Consider the following 17,534-nt stretch of genomic DNA (forward strand, 5'->3'; position numbering starts at 1 on the left):
CACAACAGTAAAAGTCAAACAAAATATTATTCAGTTTCTTGGGTAAATTTCTGACTTGTATCTCCTTTTAACATTTTATAATAAATTTGACAAATATTGGCTGCCAAATCAATGTGAGCTCAACAGACCAATAAATATGATTCATGAAGCCTACTTTCAATTGTTTTGCCCAACAACTGTCATGGGACCTATTAAAAAATAATCTTAGCATCCACTAAAATATTGATGAAGAGTTGCCCATAGATATGCTACTATATTTAAACCTGCATCTGTATTTATACAACTGTTATAGATTTATATAGAATTTAAGCTAATCAGATGTAATGCAATTACTTCACAATAAATAAGTTGTCAGAAGTACTGCTGTAACACAAATACCAAGGTTTGGTATAAGATTTTAAAAAGTACATTTACTGATTAAAGTTTGAATATTACTCTTTAAAGAGTAATATTCAAACTTTAATCAGTAAATAAATTGAATTATTTTGAATGATAATGTAACTATCTCTGCCTTGGATTAGAAGATACATTTGTATATAATTTTCTAAACTTAACTGATAAGTTTAATTTCTTTTTGTAAAGTAGTTGGCTGTAATAGATGGCTAAATCTGTATTTATTGCTAATGTTAGTAACTGCAATTTATGTTAAATATTGTTTTATCTGTAGCCAATCCAGACTCACAGTGGGGGAAATTACAATCGGACTGTCAGCCTACCAAAGCAAAGTGTGTGTGTGTGTGTGAGTTGGATTCTTAACCTAGTTTTAGCAATTTTACAGTCAGATCACTATGATGGCTACAGTGTGGCAGTTTATACTCATGTCTAGCACTCACATTATCCTGACACCAGGCTGACTAGTCCTAACACTAACCTCTTAACGCTGAGTGCCTACCAAGGCAGATGTAAGTACCATTTTTATACGTTTTTGGTATGACTCGGCTGGGGTTTGAACCTGACAAAACAAAGTAACAGAGTATTAGCAGGATTATGTATTTATAGACTTAAATAAGTTACTGATAGCAAGCTCCTCCTTATAGCCAAACATTTAGTTTTGTAGCCATTTGCCACGAAATTTATAGCTCTTTCAGTACGTGTAAAATGTGTGAAATTTATAGCGTATTTCAGTATGTGTAAAGTGTGAAATTTATAGCTCTTTCAGTATGTGTAGTGTGAAATTTATAGCTCTTTCAGTATGTGTAAAGTGTGTGAAATTTATAGCTCTTTCAGTATGTGTAAAGTGTGTGAAATTTATAGCTCTTTCAGTATGTGTAAAGTGTGTGAAATTTATAGCTCTTTCAGTATGTATAAAGTGCTTATCATACAGAATTAAGTACCTAGTAGTTGATTTGGAAGTAATTAGCTCATAAGGAAATATTTTACAAGTAATCTCCCACCAAATACTATACCATTTTGGAAATTTTAATACACATTAAATATTACAAGTTTGTTTGTGTGTGTGTGTGTGTGTGTGTGTGTGTACTGGATAGGCTATAATTTGGTGAAAGAATTTAGGCTTTGTGCTTTTTGGTTTGTATACTACAGATAGAACTGTACCTGTAGTTAACCCATTCTGACCATAAATTTTGATCAGCATTACCTTAAATCTAGAAAGGTCTTCATGAAATGATTAGTTACAGTGCAGGGAGCTTATATTCAGTCTGCCCCCAGTCATTGAGAGGCAAGGATCGGGGAGCCAAGCCAATGTAGAGGGTAGCTAAACCTCAGTGAGCTACAAGCTGGGGCACAGAGGCTGGAGGGAAGATCAGCAAAAATCTTCAAACAAAAACTGAAATCCAGAGCGTGGTGCTGATCAATGAAGAGTGCAGAGCCTCCGAAATACTTTAATCACCCATATTTGGTTAGCCACCACGAAATGACTGCTCTGAATGGCCGAATGTATGCAGTTTTTCATTTGACTTTGAAAACCCCTTCCAATTATAAGTTTTTTAATTACAAGTTTGATCTTTCTTGAGCCACATTTTAAACACATAATTATGAATGTGGAAATAATATTTCAGATCACAAAATTTTAAAGGGTAACTTGTACATATGGACTGATTTACATTTTTCAGAAACATTATATACATTCCTTACACAAAATTGAAAACTTGGAAGTAAAACTTTAAACTTGATAGATTACTACAATTAAAATACATGTATGTGGCTAACACATAACTGGCTATCAAAGAAAGACCAAGATAGAGAACTGGGCAGGATAATGATTCAAAGTACATCGCTGGCATTTCAATTAATGATCCCATGACACATTTGCACCACTGGAATGCCCTGTCAAAATCTGGCCTCAAGCAGACATTGTGTGCAACACCTTACATTCAAATACTGGTAAGCAGTGCACATAGTTTTAACGTAACTCAATGTACGTGTGAGAAGGGTTGTTTGCAATGTCAATTCAAGATCAGTAAGTCAGTACAGGAAGTCAATCACCATGCAGAACTAAAAGGATTCATATCCAATTAAATGTGTAAAATAAAAACTGTCACGCTTGTCTAATTCCCCAACCAAAGCACACTTACATAAAATGTATGCACCACAACACTTTACTCAGGTATGTGTTTCTCAATTTCATTTGGTTAATATTTGTGTGGACCATATATATTCACTTTTAAGTCAAGTCCAACTACAAACTGCACAAATTCAAGCCTGCAGTGGCATGATCCGCCACCTGACCTGGGTCTATGCAGTTTTAAATAACTAATCAGTAGAAGAAACAACACAGTGTCTGATTTGCTGGCACAATATGTAATGATAGATCAGGGTCTATGTTATTTGCAGCTGGTCTCAACTGTTCTATCATATGTGAGCTGTCTCTTGGCAAGACATTTATTCCAACTACTTCAGTACAAAATAGTCATTTTGATGTGGCACTGAACATTACATTAAATTAAACATGGCAAATCTTGTTATCCTAAAGCACATTAAATGCCAGCATTGTTTTTTAATAGTCTCCTAGGCAGGTCGATACTAATACTGACCAACGGGTCTCGATGGCCTGGACATTTGATCAAGTGGTCTTCAACTAACATTTTTTTCTTCTGCGACTTACCATGATAATGACCTCTGACCTTTAGATTCAAGAATCTTTGTTTTTATATTACTCTATGTGCAAGCCATCCACAAAGCTTGGTCAAGGAACTTACTCTAGAACAGAAAGCATTCCCCATATGCCTATTTGTTAAAATATTATTACTGTGGTACAATGACAATGACCATTAATCTTTTGACTCCAAAATTACTAAGACTCTTTCATACCATATGTGCAAGCCATCCACAAACTTTAGAAAAAGTACATGATCTGGAACAAAAGTTAACATTCATAAAACATTTTTTTCCTCTCTTCAGTCTGAGCAAACCTGACCTTTGACCACAAACAAACAGCTCTGTTCTTACCCAAAGTGTAAAGTCATCTACAAAATCTGGTAAAGATATCTGGATTAGATGTCAACGTTTGTGCAGAAATCTCTTTCTCTTATAGCTCTGTCAGTGACCATGATTACTGACACTTTGACCCAAAATTGACAAGGGTCTTCCTTACCCAATGTAAGCCATATACAAAGTTTGGCTGAGGCCTATGATTTACAACTAATGTTACTGTGCTTGAACCATTTGTCTCCCTTCTGTCTCAATGACCTTGATCTCTGACCTTTTGACTCCAAAATTAATAGGCCTTTACCATACATCAATTACAAATGATCCACAATGTTTGTTCCAGGAATGAGATTTAGGACTAATTTTTCTCCCTTCCACCAATGACTTAACCACTGATCTCACAGAGGGTATAAACAAAATTAGAGTCTCCAGCACATTTTTATTCAATTCTGAAGTCTCAATGGATTCAAACAAGTGGTATTTAGTCCCAAATTAACTTCTGTAATCTTGTTATTTCCTAATATGGATCACAGTCTTGCTAATCTAAAGCCATCAAAAGTTCTGACAGGCCTGTTCAGCTGATCATTCAACTGTTGATACTGAACATTTTTCAGAAAACAGGGCAACAAAAAGATCAATTACAACAAAATTAATTTCTACATGTTTTCAGTGAAGACTTGAAAACATAAATGACTAAAAATTGAAGTTGTTTTTTGCATTTTCAGCTATATCATGCACAAAAACTGGAAGCAATGTGCATTCACTACAAATGCACTGAGGCAGCTGACCCAGGCAGTCCTTGGTGGCTATAATAATAATAATAATAATAATAATAATAGTAATAATAATGTGGATTTAGTACAGCACCCAATCTTTAAAAACTTTAACCGCTTTACAATATTAGATAACACAAAAACATATACAATGACAAGATTACAAAACAAAAACAACCCACCATGAAATTACAATTCAGAAAGATGCTGGCAATAATTAAGGAAGTAAACATTATTAAGTCTTAAGTCTGTCCTTGTAGTCAAAATAGGTGAGTTTTAAGAACACTCTCGAATCAGATCAGTGTCCTTGTGTCTAAGATATATGGGCAATTCATTCCACGTAGCTGGGATTTGTACAAAAAAGAATGGTTTGCCATATTTTGCACCTTTTGAAGATTCTGTAGTACTGTAGATAGTGAGATGATCCAGAAGGAAGTGAATTACAACAGTCCAGTCTTGACAGTTCTAAGGAACATTCGAGACAGTGTGTTAGTGTCATCAACTTAAAGAAAACTGAATGGAGCTGAGGCTTCTGAGGTCCAGATAAGCAGCCTTCCAGATGTTCATTGTAATGACAGTGTACTGTAAAGAGTGACAGTTAGATATTTTATGGTAAATTTAATATTGCTAATTGCTGATATGCATCATTTGAGATAAAGGATGTGAATGAGAAAGTCATTGCATGGTGATTAGGATGGCTTCAGTTTTATCATCATTCATCTGCAGCTTGTTATGTGTCATCCATAACTTCACACTGAAAATACGCATCTCTATGTCTTGGGTGGTAGCCTCAAACTTCAGTTCTAACTTTAAGGGGATTCAAATTGATCACCCGTATAATGGGATTCTAACTGATCACCAGTCCAATGAGATTCAAACTGATCATCAGTCCAATGGGATTCTAACTGATAATTAGTCTAACTGATTATCAGTTCAATGGGATTGTAACTGATCATCAGTCCAATAAGGATTCTAACTGGAAATCAGCCCAATAGGATTTTAAGTGATCAACAGTGCAATGGGATTCCAACTGATCATCAGCCTGAAGGGATAACTGATTATCAGTCCAATGGGTTCAATGATAAGCAGTAATTGACCATTGTCAGTAGGTGAATATCTGAATAAAAAATTATAATTTTGAATAACCTTAAATAAATCCATCCCATCATGCTATAGCAGAATACACTAAAGATACAGTTTAATGAGACTGGACTATCTACAAGTTGTTGGGCTGTGTAACCAGAGCTAGATTAACAGCTGCAACTCATTCTTGTTCTAATTGTTTTCAATGGCAAAACTTGAAACTGTCAACTAGCATGATTACCAGTTACAATGACACAATTAAAGCATTATGTTAACAGGAAAGTAAATTTTCATTTTGTAAGACTAGAATGATTTTCATTCATTAAAATAAGAAAAAATTGATATGCATTAACAGGAAATTGCTGTTGCACACTTTTTTTCTACATGCGAATCAAGGATTTGAGCTGGCAAGATGTTGTAAGAAGTTGCATGTTCTCATTCAACACCATTCTTATCACTGGCTGATCTTAGGAAAATCAAAATATACATTCCTCTTCGGTATAGGTTCATGTTTTATAAAAATTATATTCAGCCATCAGGACTATTGTAATTTACATGCAATTTGGGGTATTACCTTTAATTCAAACACATAAAAAAAATAATCTGAGACTCCAAAAGATCACTGGCATGCCATTTAATTCTAGATAAACATAAACAAAATTTCTAGGATGCAATAAATATTGTACAAATTTTACCAACATCATATTATTTATAAAGGCCCAATTTATGACTAAAGTATCCAGAAAAGTAATTCCTGTCTAACTTAGCAATATTTATCATGATGCTGATACTCCAAATTTAAGGTCTGTTAGAAGTAAATATAACATGATATCAATGCCAAAAAAGAAATTTCTTGTCATGTTTTTGGTTCCATTTCTACTAATATTTTTCCACATTAACTGAAACTTTCTAAAACCAAATTTGATCATGATTTTATTCATGTTCAGCAAATAAAGAAAAGAAGTGATCCACATCTGCATTAGCTTTAAAAGTTGGTTCTAGTGTTACTTCATAGCACTAAAATGAGTAAGCAATGTGTGTGTGTGGGGGGGGGGGGTTGCAGAGCAACAGTGGTTACAAGAAATGAGAACCAATGGACAGTTCCAGTCAGACAAGACTTTTATGGCTCTCAAGACAAGGGTCCTAAAATCCATGGAAAAATCTGACAATACATGTATATGTATATGTAATTACAATTTCTTTAAATCTAATTTAAATATATAAAAAAAGATTTAAATGCTAACATACTTAAATTTAAAAACAATAATTATCCCATGTGGGCATGTAAATGTAAACTAATTAGTCTGATGTGCTCCTTTTAGCATGACAAAAGGCAACCAATAGAGGCAGAAGCCACGATGACTTAGTGAATAGTGTGCTGGTCTAATCCTACCATCAAATCAATCTTGGCCAGATACCATGGTACACTGCATAATGGACTTTAATACAACTGCCTTGGGACCAAATAAACTGTGTTGCTGTGACATAAAACACTAGATAATGGTACATGGATTTCCACATACATAATATATTTTTGCTAAGGCAATACACATACCATTAAAGTTCACTGAAACCGCTAGTGACAAGAAATCTCTATAAATCATCCAATCAGTCAAAAACTTTGTTCCAGTGGTAACCGGTTCTAAAAAGTTTTATTATGTTTGAATGGTACCCTATTCTACTAACAAGCAGCTATATTCTAAAATAGTAAAATCTTGAGACAATATTCATCAATCTCATGATTGTACTAACCCATGGAGGCAATAATTATCAATCCCATGTTTGTACTAACCCTATGAAACAATAATTATGAATGCAGTGTTTGTACTAACCCTATGAGACAATAATTATTAATCCCGTGTTCGTACTAACCCTATGAGACAATAGTTATTAATCCCATGTTTGTACCAATCCTATGAGACAACAGTTATCAATCCTGTGTTTGTACTGACCCTAATCAAGCAGTAGGCACGAGATGAAGTTGGATGAGATGGCTGAATCTAAACAAAACTTGAGCATGTTGAGTAGTGTATATCTGGTTACTGGTTACTTTGCATGAAGGGGCCCTGAGTGACCGAGTGGTCTAAAGCGCTCTCTGTTACGGATCATTGCCATCTCACCTCTATCTGCATGGGTTCGAGTCTAGGATTTGCCCAAACTGTAGGTTTGTGAGAAAGCTTGCCAGTAGCTTCTTGTGGGTTGGTGGTTCTTCCAGGGTTCTTCCTCCACCATTAATACTGGCCGCCATGCATAGCCTATCGTGTGCTGAAAAATGGTGTTAAAACCCACAACAACAACTTTGCATGAAACAGCAAATAGGAAAGAATACCCACTGCCTTTGACTACTCCCTCACTTTGAACCTGGTCACAGAAAACAAGTGGTCAATCTTATAGGTGAGGTATTTTATAAGTAATATTACTATTTAATAATGAAATAACCATGCACACCAAAGTTATGCAAGTGGTATAATTCAGGTTGTTCATCAAACATATCTACAAAATAGTCTGATAACCAAAAGACGCTGCATTATGGAATGTGACGAAATAATATAAGGAACAGCTTCAAGGTGGGAATTCTCAAAACCCTGTGATTATTTGCTAATTTTACAAAATTTAAATCATACTCATCTTTACATTTCTGTGGTTGTCATAAATCTTTCTAGTAATTCTTAGATCACCGGGCTGTCAATCCCTCTTTTAAGGAAATTAACCTGGGTCAAGTTCATAAGGACTTGGAAAACTTTTTTCAATGTATTAAGCTGAAACACGTTTTTCATCACTCATCAAAACCAGATAATGGGATGAACTTTTTCGAAGATGAAAGAGATTGTACATTTTGACTAAAAGCACACGGGTGCCGCCAAACAACAATGAATATATTGAAGCATTCTGTAAACTTTTAAAATAGCAGTCTTAAACTTTATACAAGAAAAGAGAGATAGCCTTAACATCACAACACAACAGAACTATACAATAACAAAAATATTGTTATTAATAATTTTAATAAACGCTTTGTTTATCTTCGTTATGAACAGTGATTATTATATAAAACAAACCTAATAGAGCTAAATTTATTTTTCACAGTAAGGAAGACCTTACTGAGACACATCATAACATGGTTAAACATCCTGAGCATTTAAATTCACGATAAAGGGGAACTAGATGATACGGTATTTCATAACCCTGACACTAATGTCTGAACACCTAGACTTTATCTCAATCCAAAAATACATAAAAGCCTTATTCCTAGAAATTTCTGAGAGATCTATTATTAGTGGGAATAATTCGCCTACTGAAAATCCAGCAGTTTAACAGACAAAGATGTCAAACAGTCAGTCAAAATTATCCCTTCATCTACTTAAAAATATAATGGATTTTATCAATAAAATTCTAGTCATCATTACTTTACCAGATTTCATTTTTTGGTCACAATGGATGTCTTTTCCTTATACAAACTTATTACGAAAGTTAACTCTGATAGCCTGAACTCCAGCTACAAATAAACCTAAATATCATCACTGAAATCAGAGTATATTAATCCTGTTAAAAATTAAATTACATTGCAATAACTTCACCTTCAATTATTCCCATTACTGTATCTACAAAGTAGTGGCACTGCTATCCAGGAAACCAAAACTTATGACAATATCTTTATGGGTGAACATGAATGGAAACTGCTCAACTCAGTACCCAATGAACTATTTTTTTTATGTAAGGATTTGAGATTTTTTTTATGATTTGGACCTGGGCACTAAATTCCATCAATACTGTCGAGCTATCACAAAACAGTTAAGTTTACATTGGAATACTCCAAAGAAAGAATAACATTCGCTAATACTATATTATGGAAAAATAATAAAATATTATTTGACTTATACTGTAAACCTGAAATCAGGCCCATACGGTCAATAACTATGAATTAAATATATTTGTACTAAAGAGTTAGACTTTGAGAAATGCCCGTCTAATCTCATCCATTTTCATGAGAAGAGGCTTCACAGCTCAAATTTTAATAGAAGCTTTAACTCATTAACCCCTGGAGATCCTTGTCATTTTTGCCTGAAATGGGGGTAGGAAACGCATTTTTGGGGTTACATATACTTTTGAATACATTGGATAGGTTTTTCCACTTGCACATGTGCAGAAGGGTTAAAGTTTTACTTCCTTTTATTTGGCCTAAAATCATGTCCTGGCCTCTTGACTCCAAATCTCAAACTTATCCTACTTTTGCAAAGGTTCACGTGTCTGTGTACAGTCTGGACTTGCCTCTTTAGATCTCTGTCCAAAAAGTCTAAAATTCAGACACAATCCCTGGTTCCTACAACCGGCAATTTGGGCCTTTAAAAAGATCAGCTCTGAAATATGTTTCTCTTGCTGTATTTTGTAACATGAGTAGAAAGACTACATGATTTAGCAACAATGAAGAGCTACATCTGTCTACCTTTCTGTAATAGCACCATCTCTGGAGTATCCTAACTGATGGTACAGAGCTCAGAAGTCGGGTATAACCTCATGACTTGTTAACGTAGAATGCAGGGTAATGAGCTCAGTAAAGCAAGACATAAAAACAATTTCAAGCTACCGGGTACTCAACCCTACTCAAAAGATTAACTGATCAAGTAGTGTGTTACCGGCTATCTATAGATATGACAAATTTAACTATTTTCTCAAATGTGCAGCTAGAACCCTATGGCCAATTGTCAACCTGATTCTGCCAGATACATTCCAAAATCTTTCCCTTTTCGCACAGTTAGTTCCAAATAACCAATCAAAAAAAAATTGCCAAGTTTTACAGGTAAATCATTTGCAAAGAGATCACAAGACCATTAATTGCATCATCTGCATGAAAATGAATCAATTTAAAATATTTCAAAGCAATAGGTGAAACCAAAAAGAAAGTTCAAGTGAGAATAAAAGAACACCTTAGAGATATCTGAAATAAGTGGGAGACTCCAATGTCTAAACACTTTAGCCAACCTAACCACAATATAAACCAAGTTCAATATCAGATAACAGAAAACATCCAATCTCTCTAGCACAACATTAAACAGAAAGACAGAAAACTTTATTGGATACACCAATTACATACTCTACATCTGGTCAGGATCAACATCTGTTTAAATGAAAACCCATGCATTTTGTTAATTCGGTTTCATAACCAATCCATTCATACTTTTTTGTGTGTAATGATGCTCACAGGACAGTAGAGCTATAAACCCAAGTCAAGACCTTTGACCTTAAAATCAAAATCAGACTGGAAGCCCTCATGAAATACGTGTGGTTCTCAAAATGGTGTGAAAAATGCAAGAGAAGGAAGGTCTGTACTAATTGTTAGTAGAGCTAAAATAATTAATTAATATAATGATATATCTACTTTTTTATATTGAAATAAGATGTGAAGAATCAATACAATAAAATATTACACATCACAAGTTATATTAACCTTCAGCTGTTATAAATATTTATTAGTTGTTTACTATTTTATTCTTTAAGCTGACAATTCATAAAAGATGCAAATGCAAAACTAAAAACTAGTGACAACACCAACTTACCTTGTGTACATGAACACAAGTTTGTTTGAACTCTTCTCCCCCCTGCCAATTTCATGCAAATTATTTCAGCATGTTCAGACACTGATAATATATATCAATGTACAGGAGACATTCCATGCTTGCTCTTCATGTATCATTAAAATACTTTACTGACCATTTAATAACACCTTTTACATGAAGCTTCTCTGTTGCTTAATAACTGATTTACATGGATTGAATTTGAAGGATACGCTTTGGGTGTGTCACAGTGAAATATGTTACATTCATTTCTGATCAGTGGTTATTATTTGTTAAAGTCCAGAGTAAAACAATGACCACCAAAAAGAACTGTTTATGGAAACATTGTAAACATTGCACCAAAACTCAATCCAAACAGATATAAAGCAAAAGATAAGCTTCTGCAAAAAGTGGCTACAAAATGATCTGTAAACTACTCAAGAACTTGTACATGGGGAACAAGTTTGGAATGTCTCCTTTTACAGTGATATATGTAATCAGCAACTGACCTTGCAGATGGGATAAATAAATCTTAGCACAGAATTGGTAAAGGAGTAGATTAAAAACCACACGAGTTACATTCTCTGGCATTTCTTTTACGTATGCTATAAGCATGTGTTTGTGTGTGTGTGATTTGGATTTTTAATGTAGCTTTAAAAGAAATCAATCATATATCACTATGATGTCTGGAGTGTGGCTTTATATAGTAATGTCTAGCATAGGGGCATCATGCTGCAGGCATGTAGCATCATGTCCCATCCAGTCACATTTTCCTGATGCCAGGCTGACCAGTCCTAACACTACCCTCTTAATGATGAGCACCAAGCGAGGCAGCTAATAGTACTGTACCATTTTTATAAATCTTTGTATGACTCAGCCTAGTTTCGAACCCAAAACCTCCTACATCTGAGGTGAATGCTCTAACCATTAGGCCATATACAACAAGTAGAATATGACAGATCTGGTTGTCAGACATCTGTGCTTCCACACTTGGTCTTGTTCGAGATAAGATTTTTCTTGCTCAAATTAATTGCAATATTCCTTATGTTTTAAAGATAAGATCATAATGCCTTCCAAATTTAAGTGAAGACATGAAATAAAAATGTATTTAAAGCATATGTGCAGTAGAAAACAAAGGGTGTGGCAAATCATGTGATCAAATAGAGCTGCATGAAATGACCAAAAAGGTTGAATTCTTATTACTAAGAAATCTATGTCTGTCTGTAATTTGCATGCTGGAAATACAACCAAATTGTCACCACATATAAAGTGGCACCACCCTAACATTAAAGACCTAATAATGTTTCCTACCTTAAATATTTTCAGCATGTTTCTATGTTGTCTAATTTCAAGGTGTTTGTTTTTTGTAATCATATTATTATATATGTCTTTTATGTTATATGTGTTGTCTAATGTTGTAAAGCGCATAGAGCTTCTAGAGATTAGGTGCTATACAAAGTCCTCATTATTATTATAGTCCTTCAAAAGATGAAAAGATCATTAAGCTGACTTGTGAAAAGATAATCTAAAATATCAAATGCTTTACATCATGAAGTGTATTAATACACAACACAGTGTATTGTTTCAACCCAAATTGTTATTATTACTGTTTTTTATTATATAACAATTCTGTTTGTATTGTTTTATGTCAAGAGTTTCAAAATGGCCATGGCTATTAGCAACATTTTTGTACAGTTATGGCTAAGGGTCTGGGTCATTAATATGGTTTAGTACATGTTACTGGAACCACATTTTGTTGTCTGCCTAACTGCCAACTTGTCTAATGGAATGCAGCAATTTAATCTGTTCATCACAAGAATTCAGATATTTTCCAGAAATGCTCTGTGGTATTCACACACCCACCCATTAATCTGTATATACCCCTTACCAATTTTAGAAACGAAAATAATCATGAATATGTATTGTCTGCAACCAACAATGTCTTGTTTTAATAACTATTAAACATAATGAAAAAATAAAAATGGTTAAAAAGTCTTGTATACAAGTGTTCAAAGATATTAACTCTAAAATTAACAGAATTATTGAGATTATCAAAGACAATGAACTACTGGGCATCTTTTCCTTGAAAACATCGATTTGCCCAAGCAAACAATACTAAAGAAACTGACGTTTGATCCGAAATGTCAACAAGCTGACTGTCTGGGACCCCCTTGCAACAACCAGGTATGAACTTATAAATCAATGAATAAAAAGACACGTTTTGTGCATTATTTATATCTCTGAAGAATTTTATTTTTTTTATATCGGTAGGGGGTATAAAGAACCGGGATGGTGTGTGAATACTACAGGAAATCCTTCATTAAAGCTAAGTACTATCACACAGGGTATGCATACAATTCAAGTTATTTTCTATATTATGCTAAATACGTAAAACTGTTAATTAAGTAGAAACACTATTAGCGCCTTTGAAAAAAGAGGATAAAAATGCTTCCTTTAACCGTTCTATTTAATAGCTTTAATTTTAATTTTAAAAAAAGTTATCTTCTTGAATAATGATAACAGAATGAATAATTTATGAAAAATCAATCGATAAAAACCGCAACTGTAAACAAGATTGTCAAACATACCTCTTTCTTTACCGCACGCAGCAGGCGCTGTCGCGTCTCGGCTGCTGAAAAAATAAACAAATATTGAACATAAACAAATAAAACGACTACAATGTTAAGCTCAAAATACATAAAAATATTCGCTGATCTTATATCTTACCCATAGCTGTCATCTTCTTTTCCAGGTCAGGCACCGGTGCTGACCGAAGAGCACCTGCATTTTTCAATCAATCACCGATAGAAAAATAGTTCCCAAAATATTCATAAAACTGACATACACACAAATCTTAGTATTCATCAACCATATTTATAACTACGATTAAATGTTTCAAATAGAACATGCAATTATCGTTTAAATTTCACTTTCTTTTATGTACTATTATACAACTAATACACTGATGTATTCATGAGCAGAAATGTAAATACGATTTGCTGCAGTGTTTGTTTACATACAAAATAGACTATTTTAAAACACCTGTAGAAATTGATCCATGAGCTGTATGACGCAACTTTTTTTAAAAAGTAGTCGATATTTGTTAAAATTTTCTTTCTGAAATTTTTTTTCTAAAAGTTTAAATGCGATGTTCCAATTGTATGACTCAGGGTGAATCTCAACGTATTTTTAGACTTTAATAATGTTTAGTTATAGAAATTTCTGTTCTTCTTCCTCCAATACGAAAATATAACGAAAGAATTATTTTAAAAGTGTACACATATTTCAATGTACTAGAAAAAAAGCTAATGATAACTGTTCAAATATAAATAAATATTGAAATAAAAAGTAAATAATCAGAGTTTGAGATAGTCCTGAATATCATCACGAAGCAAATAATCATGGCCGCTTCCGGTGCACAGCATCTCTCCACGGGGAAGATAAATTTAGGAGTATTAAGGGATCATTATCGAAGGGAGCTTTTGGAGTGTCTTGACAAATGTATTGGCTCAAAGGTTTGTGAAGTCTTACTTTAATGCATTCATTTACCTCTTCATCATAATGAATGTACCGTAACTTCAAATGTTATGTTTCTTTTAGTGGGAGGGGTCTGCTTGACCAATATAACAAGATTTACAAAGCTCAGTAATAAAATATAAAATTAAAAAGAAAACGGGTCGGAAACAACATAAGTAGGTTCATATAAACGTCAACTATGTCAAGCAAGCGCCTTTATTGACCTTTAATAAAATATAAAAAGTTGTTTTGAAATTTAATACAATATATATAGTTTTACCAAGTTTGTTCATTCCTGGATGTCAAGTGATCACCTGTTTTCATCGATTACTGTGGTTTTTTTATTATGGCAGCTGGGTACTAAACCAGGGCAAGAAGAGAGGATGTCGGTTCTAACCACTGAACTGCAGAGTACTAAGAAAAGTGGGTTTCTAGAAACACTGAAGTACGCTCAAAAACCGAATTACACATATTTTACCATAATACTCATGAAGACAAGTATATTATGATTTGCATGTGTTTGAATGTTGATAGAAAAGTAAACTGATATTTGTTTGAAGTGATCTTTGTACAAATTATTTACATTTTTCTGTTTATAGTACAGTTCAGGTGATGAAGTCACTGGAGTCATACTTGTTTGGACAGCTAGGACAAACGGAAAATCACAATATATGCACAGAATGAAAGTGTAAAGTATGGAAGTACCAAATGTATTCACAGACATGTTACATATTTACTTTATCTGTTAATAATATAGCAGATCCCCTCCCCTGGCCATGTGATACCGCGCCAGTGGCCTAGTGGTTAGAGTGTCCGCCTCGGATGTGGGAGGTTGCAGGTTCGAACCCTGGCTGAGTCATACCAAAGACTTATAAAAATGGTACTAACAGCTGCCTTGCTTGGCGCTCAGCATTAAGAGGTTAGTGTTAAGGCTGGTTGGCCTGGTGTCAGGTTAATGTGACTGGGTGGGACATCATGCTACATGTCTGCGGCATGATGCCCCAGTGCTAGACATCACTATAAACTGTCACACTGCAGACATTGTAGTGATAAGACTGAAAAATTATTTAAACTACATTAAAAATCTAAATCCCATACACCCCTGGCCATGTGGCCCTCTTCTTGTACTTACGGTTTTTTTTCAGTTGAGTATTGTACATGTGGATTAGAACAACTTCCAGATATGCCAACTCCCAGTTGCATGTAGAGTGAAATTCTCCCAATTAATAAAACATGATAAAAAACATAAGTCATTCCAAGTCAACAAGAAGTAATCAGGGCAGTCATTGTATAGATATGAGAGTTCTCTATATGTACACAGTAGCTGGAAAGTAAATTCAAAGACTTGCCAGTCCATCTTTAGCCGCCTGCAAAGCAGGAAAGTTTGTTATCAATTGATCATTTTAGCTGTGCTGATGTTTACAATGACAGAATTCAGTGGCTGAAAGACCCCCCAGACGTACATCTTGTCCTTAAAAGAATATATCAAAACAATATGATGCAATATTAGGCAGCAAGTTCAAAGACTTTAACTAGCTGCTGAGTGGGAAATGAGCTGATATTTACAATGACTGAATTCAGAGGCACAAAGACCCAGAGATGTGCATGTGGTCATTATAAAAGTACATCAGATGAATAAGTTCATTATTGTGTTGTTTCTGAGTGTAGCCAAATAAGTAATGCATGTGACCTCGAAATCAAGATGCATTGAGACTTAGATAAAGTGTCATTTGCAAATTTGGATAATTATTTGGGGTTAAATGGCATATTGATAAAGCATGTAATCACATTCAGAACAGTGCTAAAGTTGCTAGTTTGGATGGGACAGTAGCCATGTGTAAGAAAGTATGATGCCTTAGTGTTTGGAACAAGAGCTTTATCTCATTGGTATAAAGAATTGGAAAATTAAACTCAGTGGCAACCACTGGTTCTTCTAATCTGTACAGTTCCACTTTTCTGGGAATGGACTGCAATTTATTTTCTGGTAGGACTCCTTTGTTTACTAAAATAGTCCTGGACACATTGTTTTAAAATCCTAGTGAGACAACTGGTTGGCATATGATATACTGGTAATAAAAAGCTGAAAAGGTAGCCAATATGCAGTTTGTATAGTTTGCAATTCCGACTTTGGAATACTTTATGAAGGGAAAAATGATGTTGAAAAGCATTGCAAAAATTCTACTCATATAACTAATGATAACATGGCCAGGTCACTGCCAAAACTACAACTTTTCCAACCCAGTCCTCCATTTTAAATGACCAACAGTCCCAAAATTTAGTGACAGAAACTAGTATTATTAAGGGGATGCACTGGCAGATGTATCCAACACAAGTCATCTGAAAAAGAACTTTTTCCATCATTTGATTTCATTTCAAGATTTTTCTTGATATTCAGAATGATGACATTTTTATAGTCACAAAAAATGCATTCAGTGCTAGATTCAGATTACAAGAAAATATTGATATATCAGATTGAAATCTTACATGCCTAATTTCCCATGATTAAAATTGTTACCAAAATCCATAGTTGCAGATCCTGTGAACATAATCCCACCATCAGTTATTTTGAAAGTTCTGAAGGCAAACATGATGGTCACCACACATACTTTTTGAGTATGTGTTCAAGCTAATCTGCTAATAGTGTATAAAAAATACATGTGTAAAAATTTTATGCAGCACTTAACTTTGATTGATACTACACTGTAGCTGAAAACAGCTGTAACAAAAAGCCCTATGACCAGTCTCCAACAATACGAATAGTAATTTTGTATTGCAACGATATGTCAGTTTGCCACTTCATCCAGTGAGGTTTGTTCTCCCATATATAAATTTGGGTATATTTATATCAAATGGCAGGAATACCTTTCAGAGATCTCGCTAGGATTTTAAAAAAAGGAGTACAGGACTCCCAGTTTGGTAAAAATAGGAGTCCCACCATTAAACATTGCAGTCCCTTCTTTCCTACAGAATCAACACAGACCTAAGTGCATCTATTTTTAGATGGAGAGGTTTCCGTAATGTAATCACTCACTTTAATATAGCTTCATTACAACAGTCCATTGACAGGATTGCAAATTTATGGTTTATTTATTTGTCTATGTTCTTATAGTAATTTTAGGCAATGGTTAAATAGTAAATGATTTGCTGTTTTTTCCCAGTATTTTCGCAAATACATGTCAAGTCGGAAAACAGCTTAGACCTTAAAGCACATCTTGCAGATTCCACA

General features: G+C 34.2%; 2 protein-coding genes across 7 annotated transcripts in view; one reads left to right on the forward strand and one right to left on the reverse strand.

Moving 5' to 3' along the window:
* LOC149771684 (small G protein signaling modulator 1-like) overlaps positions 1–13,569 on the reverse strand; it is a 110,859-nt gene extending 97,290 nt beyond the window's left edge. For all 4 annotated transcript variants that reach the window (XM_089948229.1, XM_089948231.1, XM_089948230.1 and 1 more), the window contains exons 1-2: positions 13,520–13,569; positions 13,381–13,424 (exon numbers count right to left, since the gene is read on the reverse strand). In XM_089948229.1, the coding sequence (XP_089804355.1) occupies positions 13,381–13,424; positions 13,520–13,532 (57 nt within the window). In that variant the 5' untranslated portion in view covers positions 13,533–13,569. The remainder of the gene's footprint in view (positions 1–13,380; positions 13,425–13,519) is intronic.
* Positions 13,570–14,160: 591 nt separating this feature from the next.
* LOC149771685 (vacuolar protein sorting-associated protein 33A-like) overlaps positions 14,161–17,534 on the forward strand; it is a 102,904-nt gene continuing 99,530 nt past the window's right edge. For 2 of the 3 annotated variants that reach the window (XM_089948233.1, XM_089948232.1), the window contains exon 1: positions 14,161–14,307. In XM_089948233.1, coding sequence (XP_089804359.1) covers positions 14,194–14,307 — 114 coding nt within the window. In that variant the 5' untranslated portion in view covers positions 14,161–14,193. The remainder of the gene's footprint in view (positions 14,308–17,534) is intronic. The other variant, XM_089948234.1, reaches the window with a different exon arrangement.

The sequence above is a fragment of the Sinohyriopsis cumingii genome, unplaced genomic scaffold (genome assembly GCF_028554795.1).
Source record: "Sinohyriopsis cumingii isolate HCF-2022 unplaced genomic scaffold, ASM2855479v2 utg001727l, whole genome shotgun sequence".
NCBI lineage: Eukaryota > Metazoa > Mollusca > Bivalvia > Unionida > Unionidae > Sinohyriopsis > Sinohyriopsis cumingii.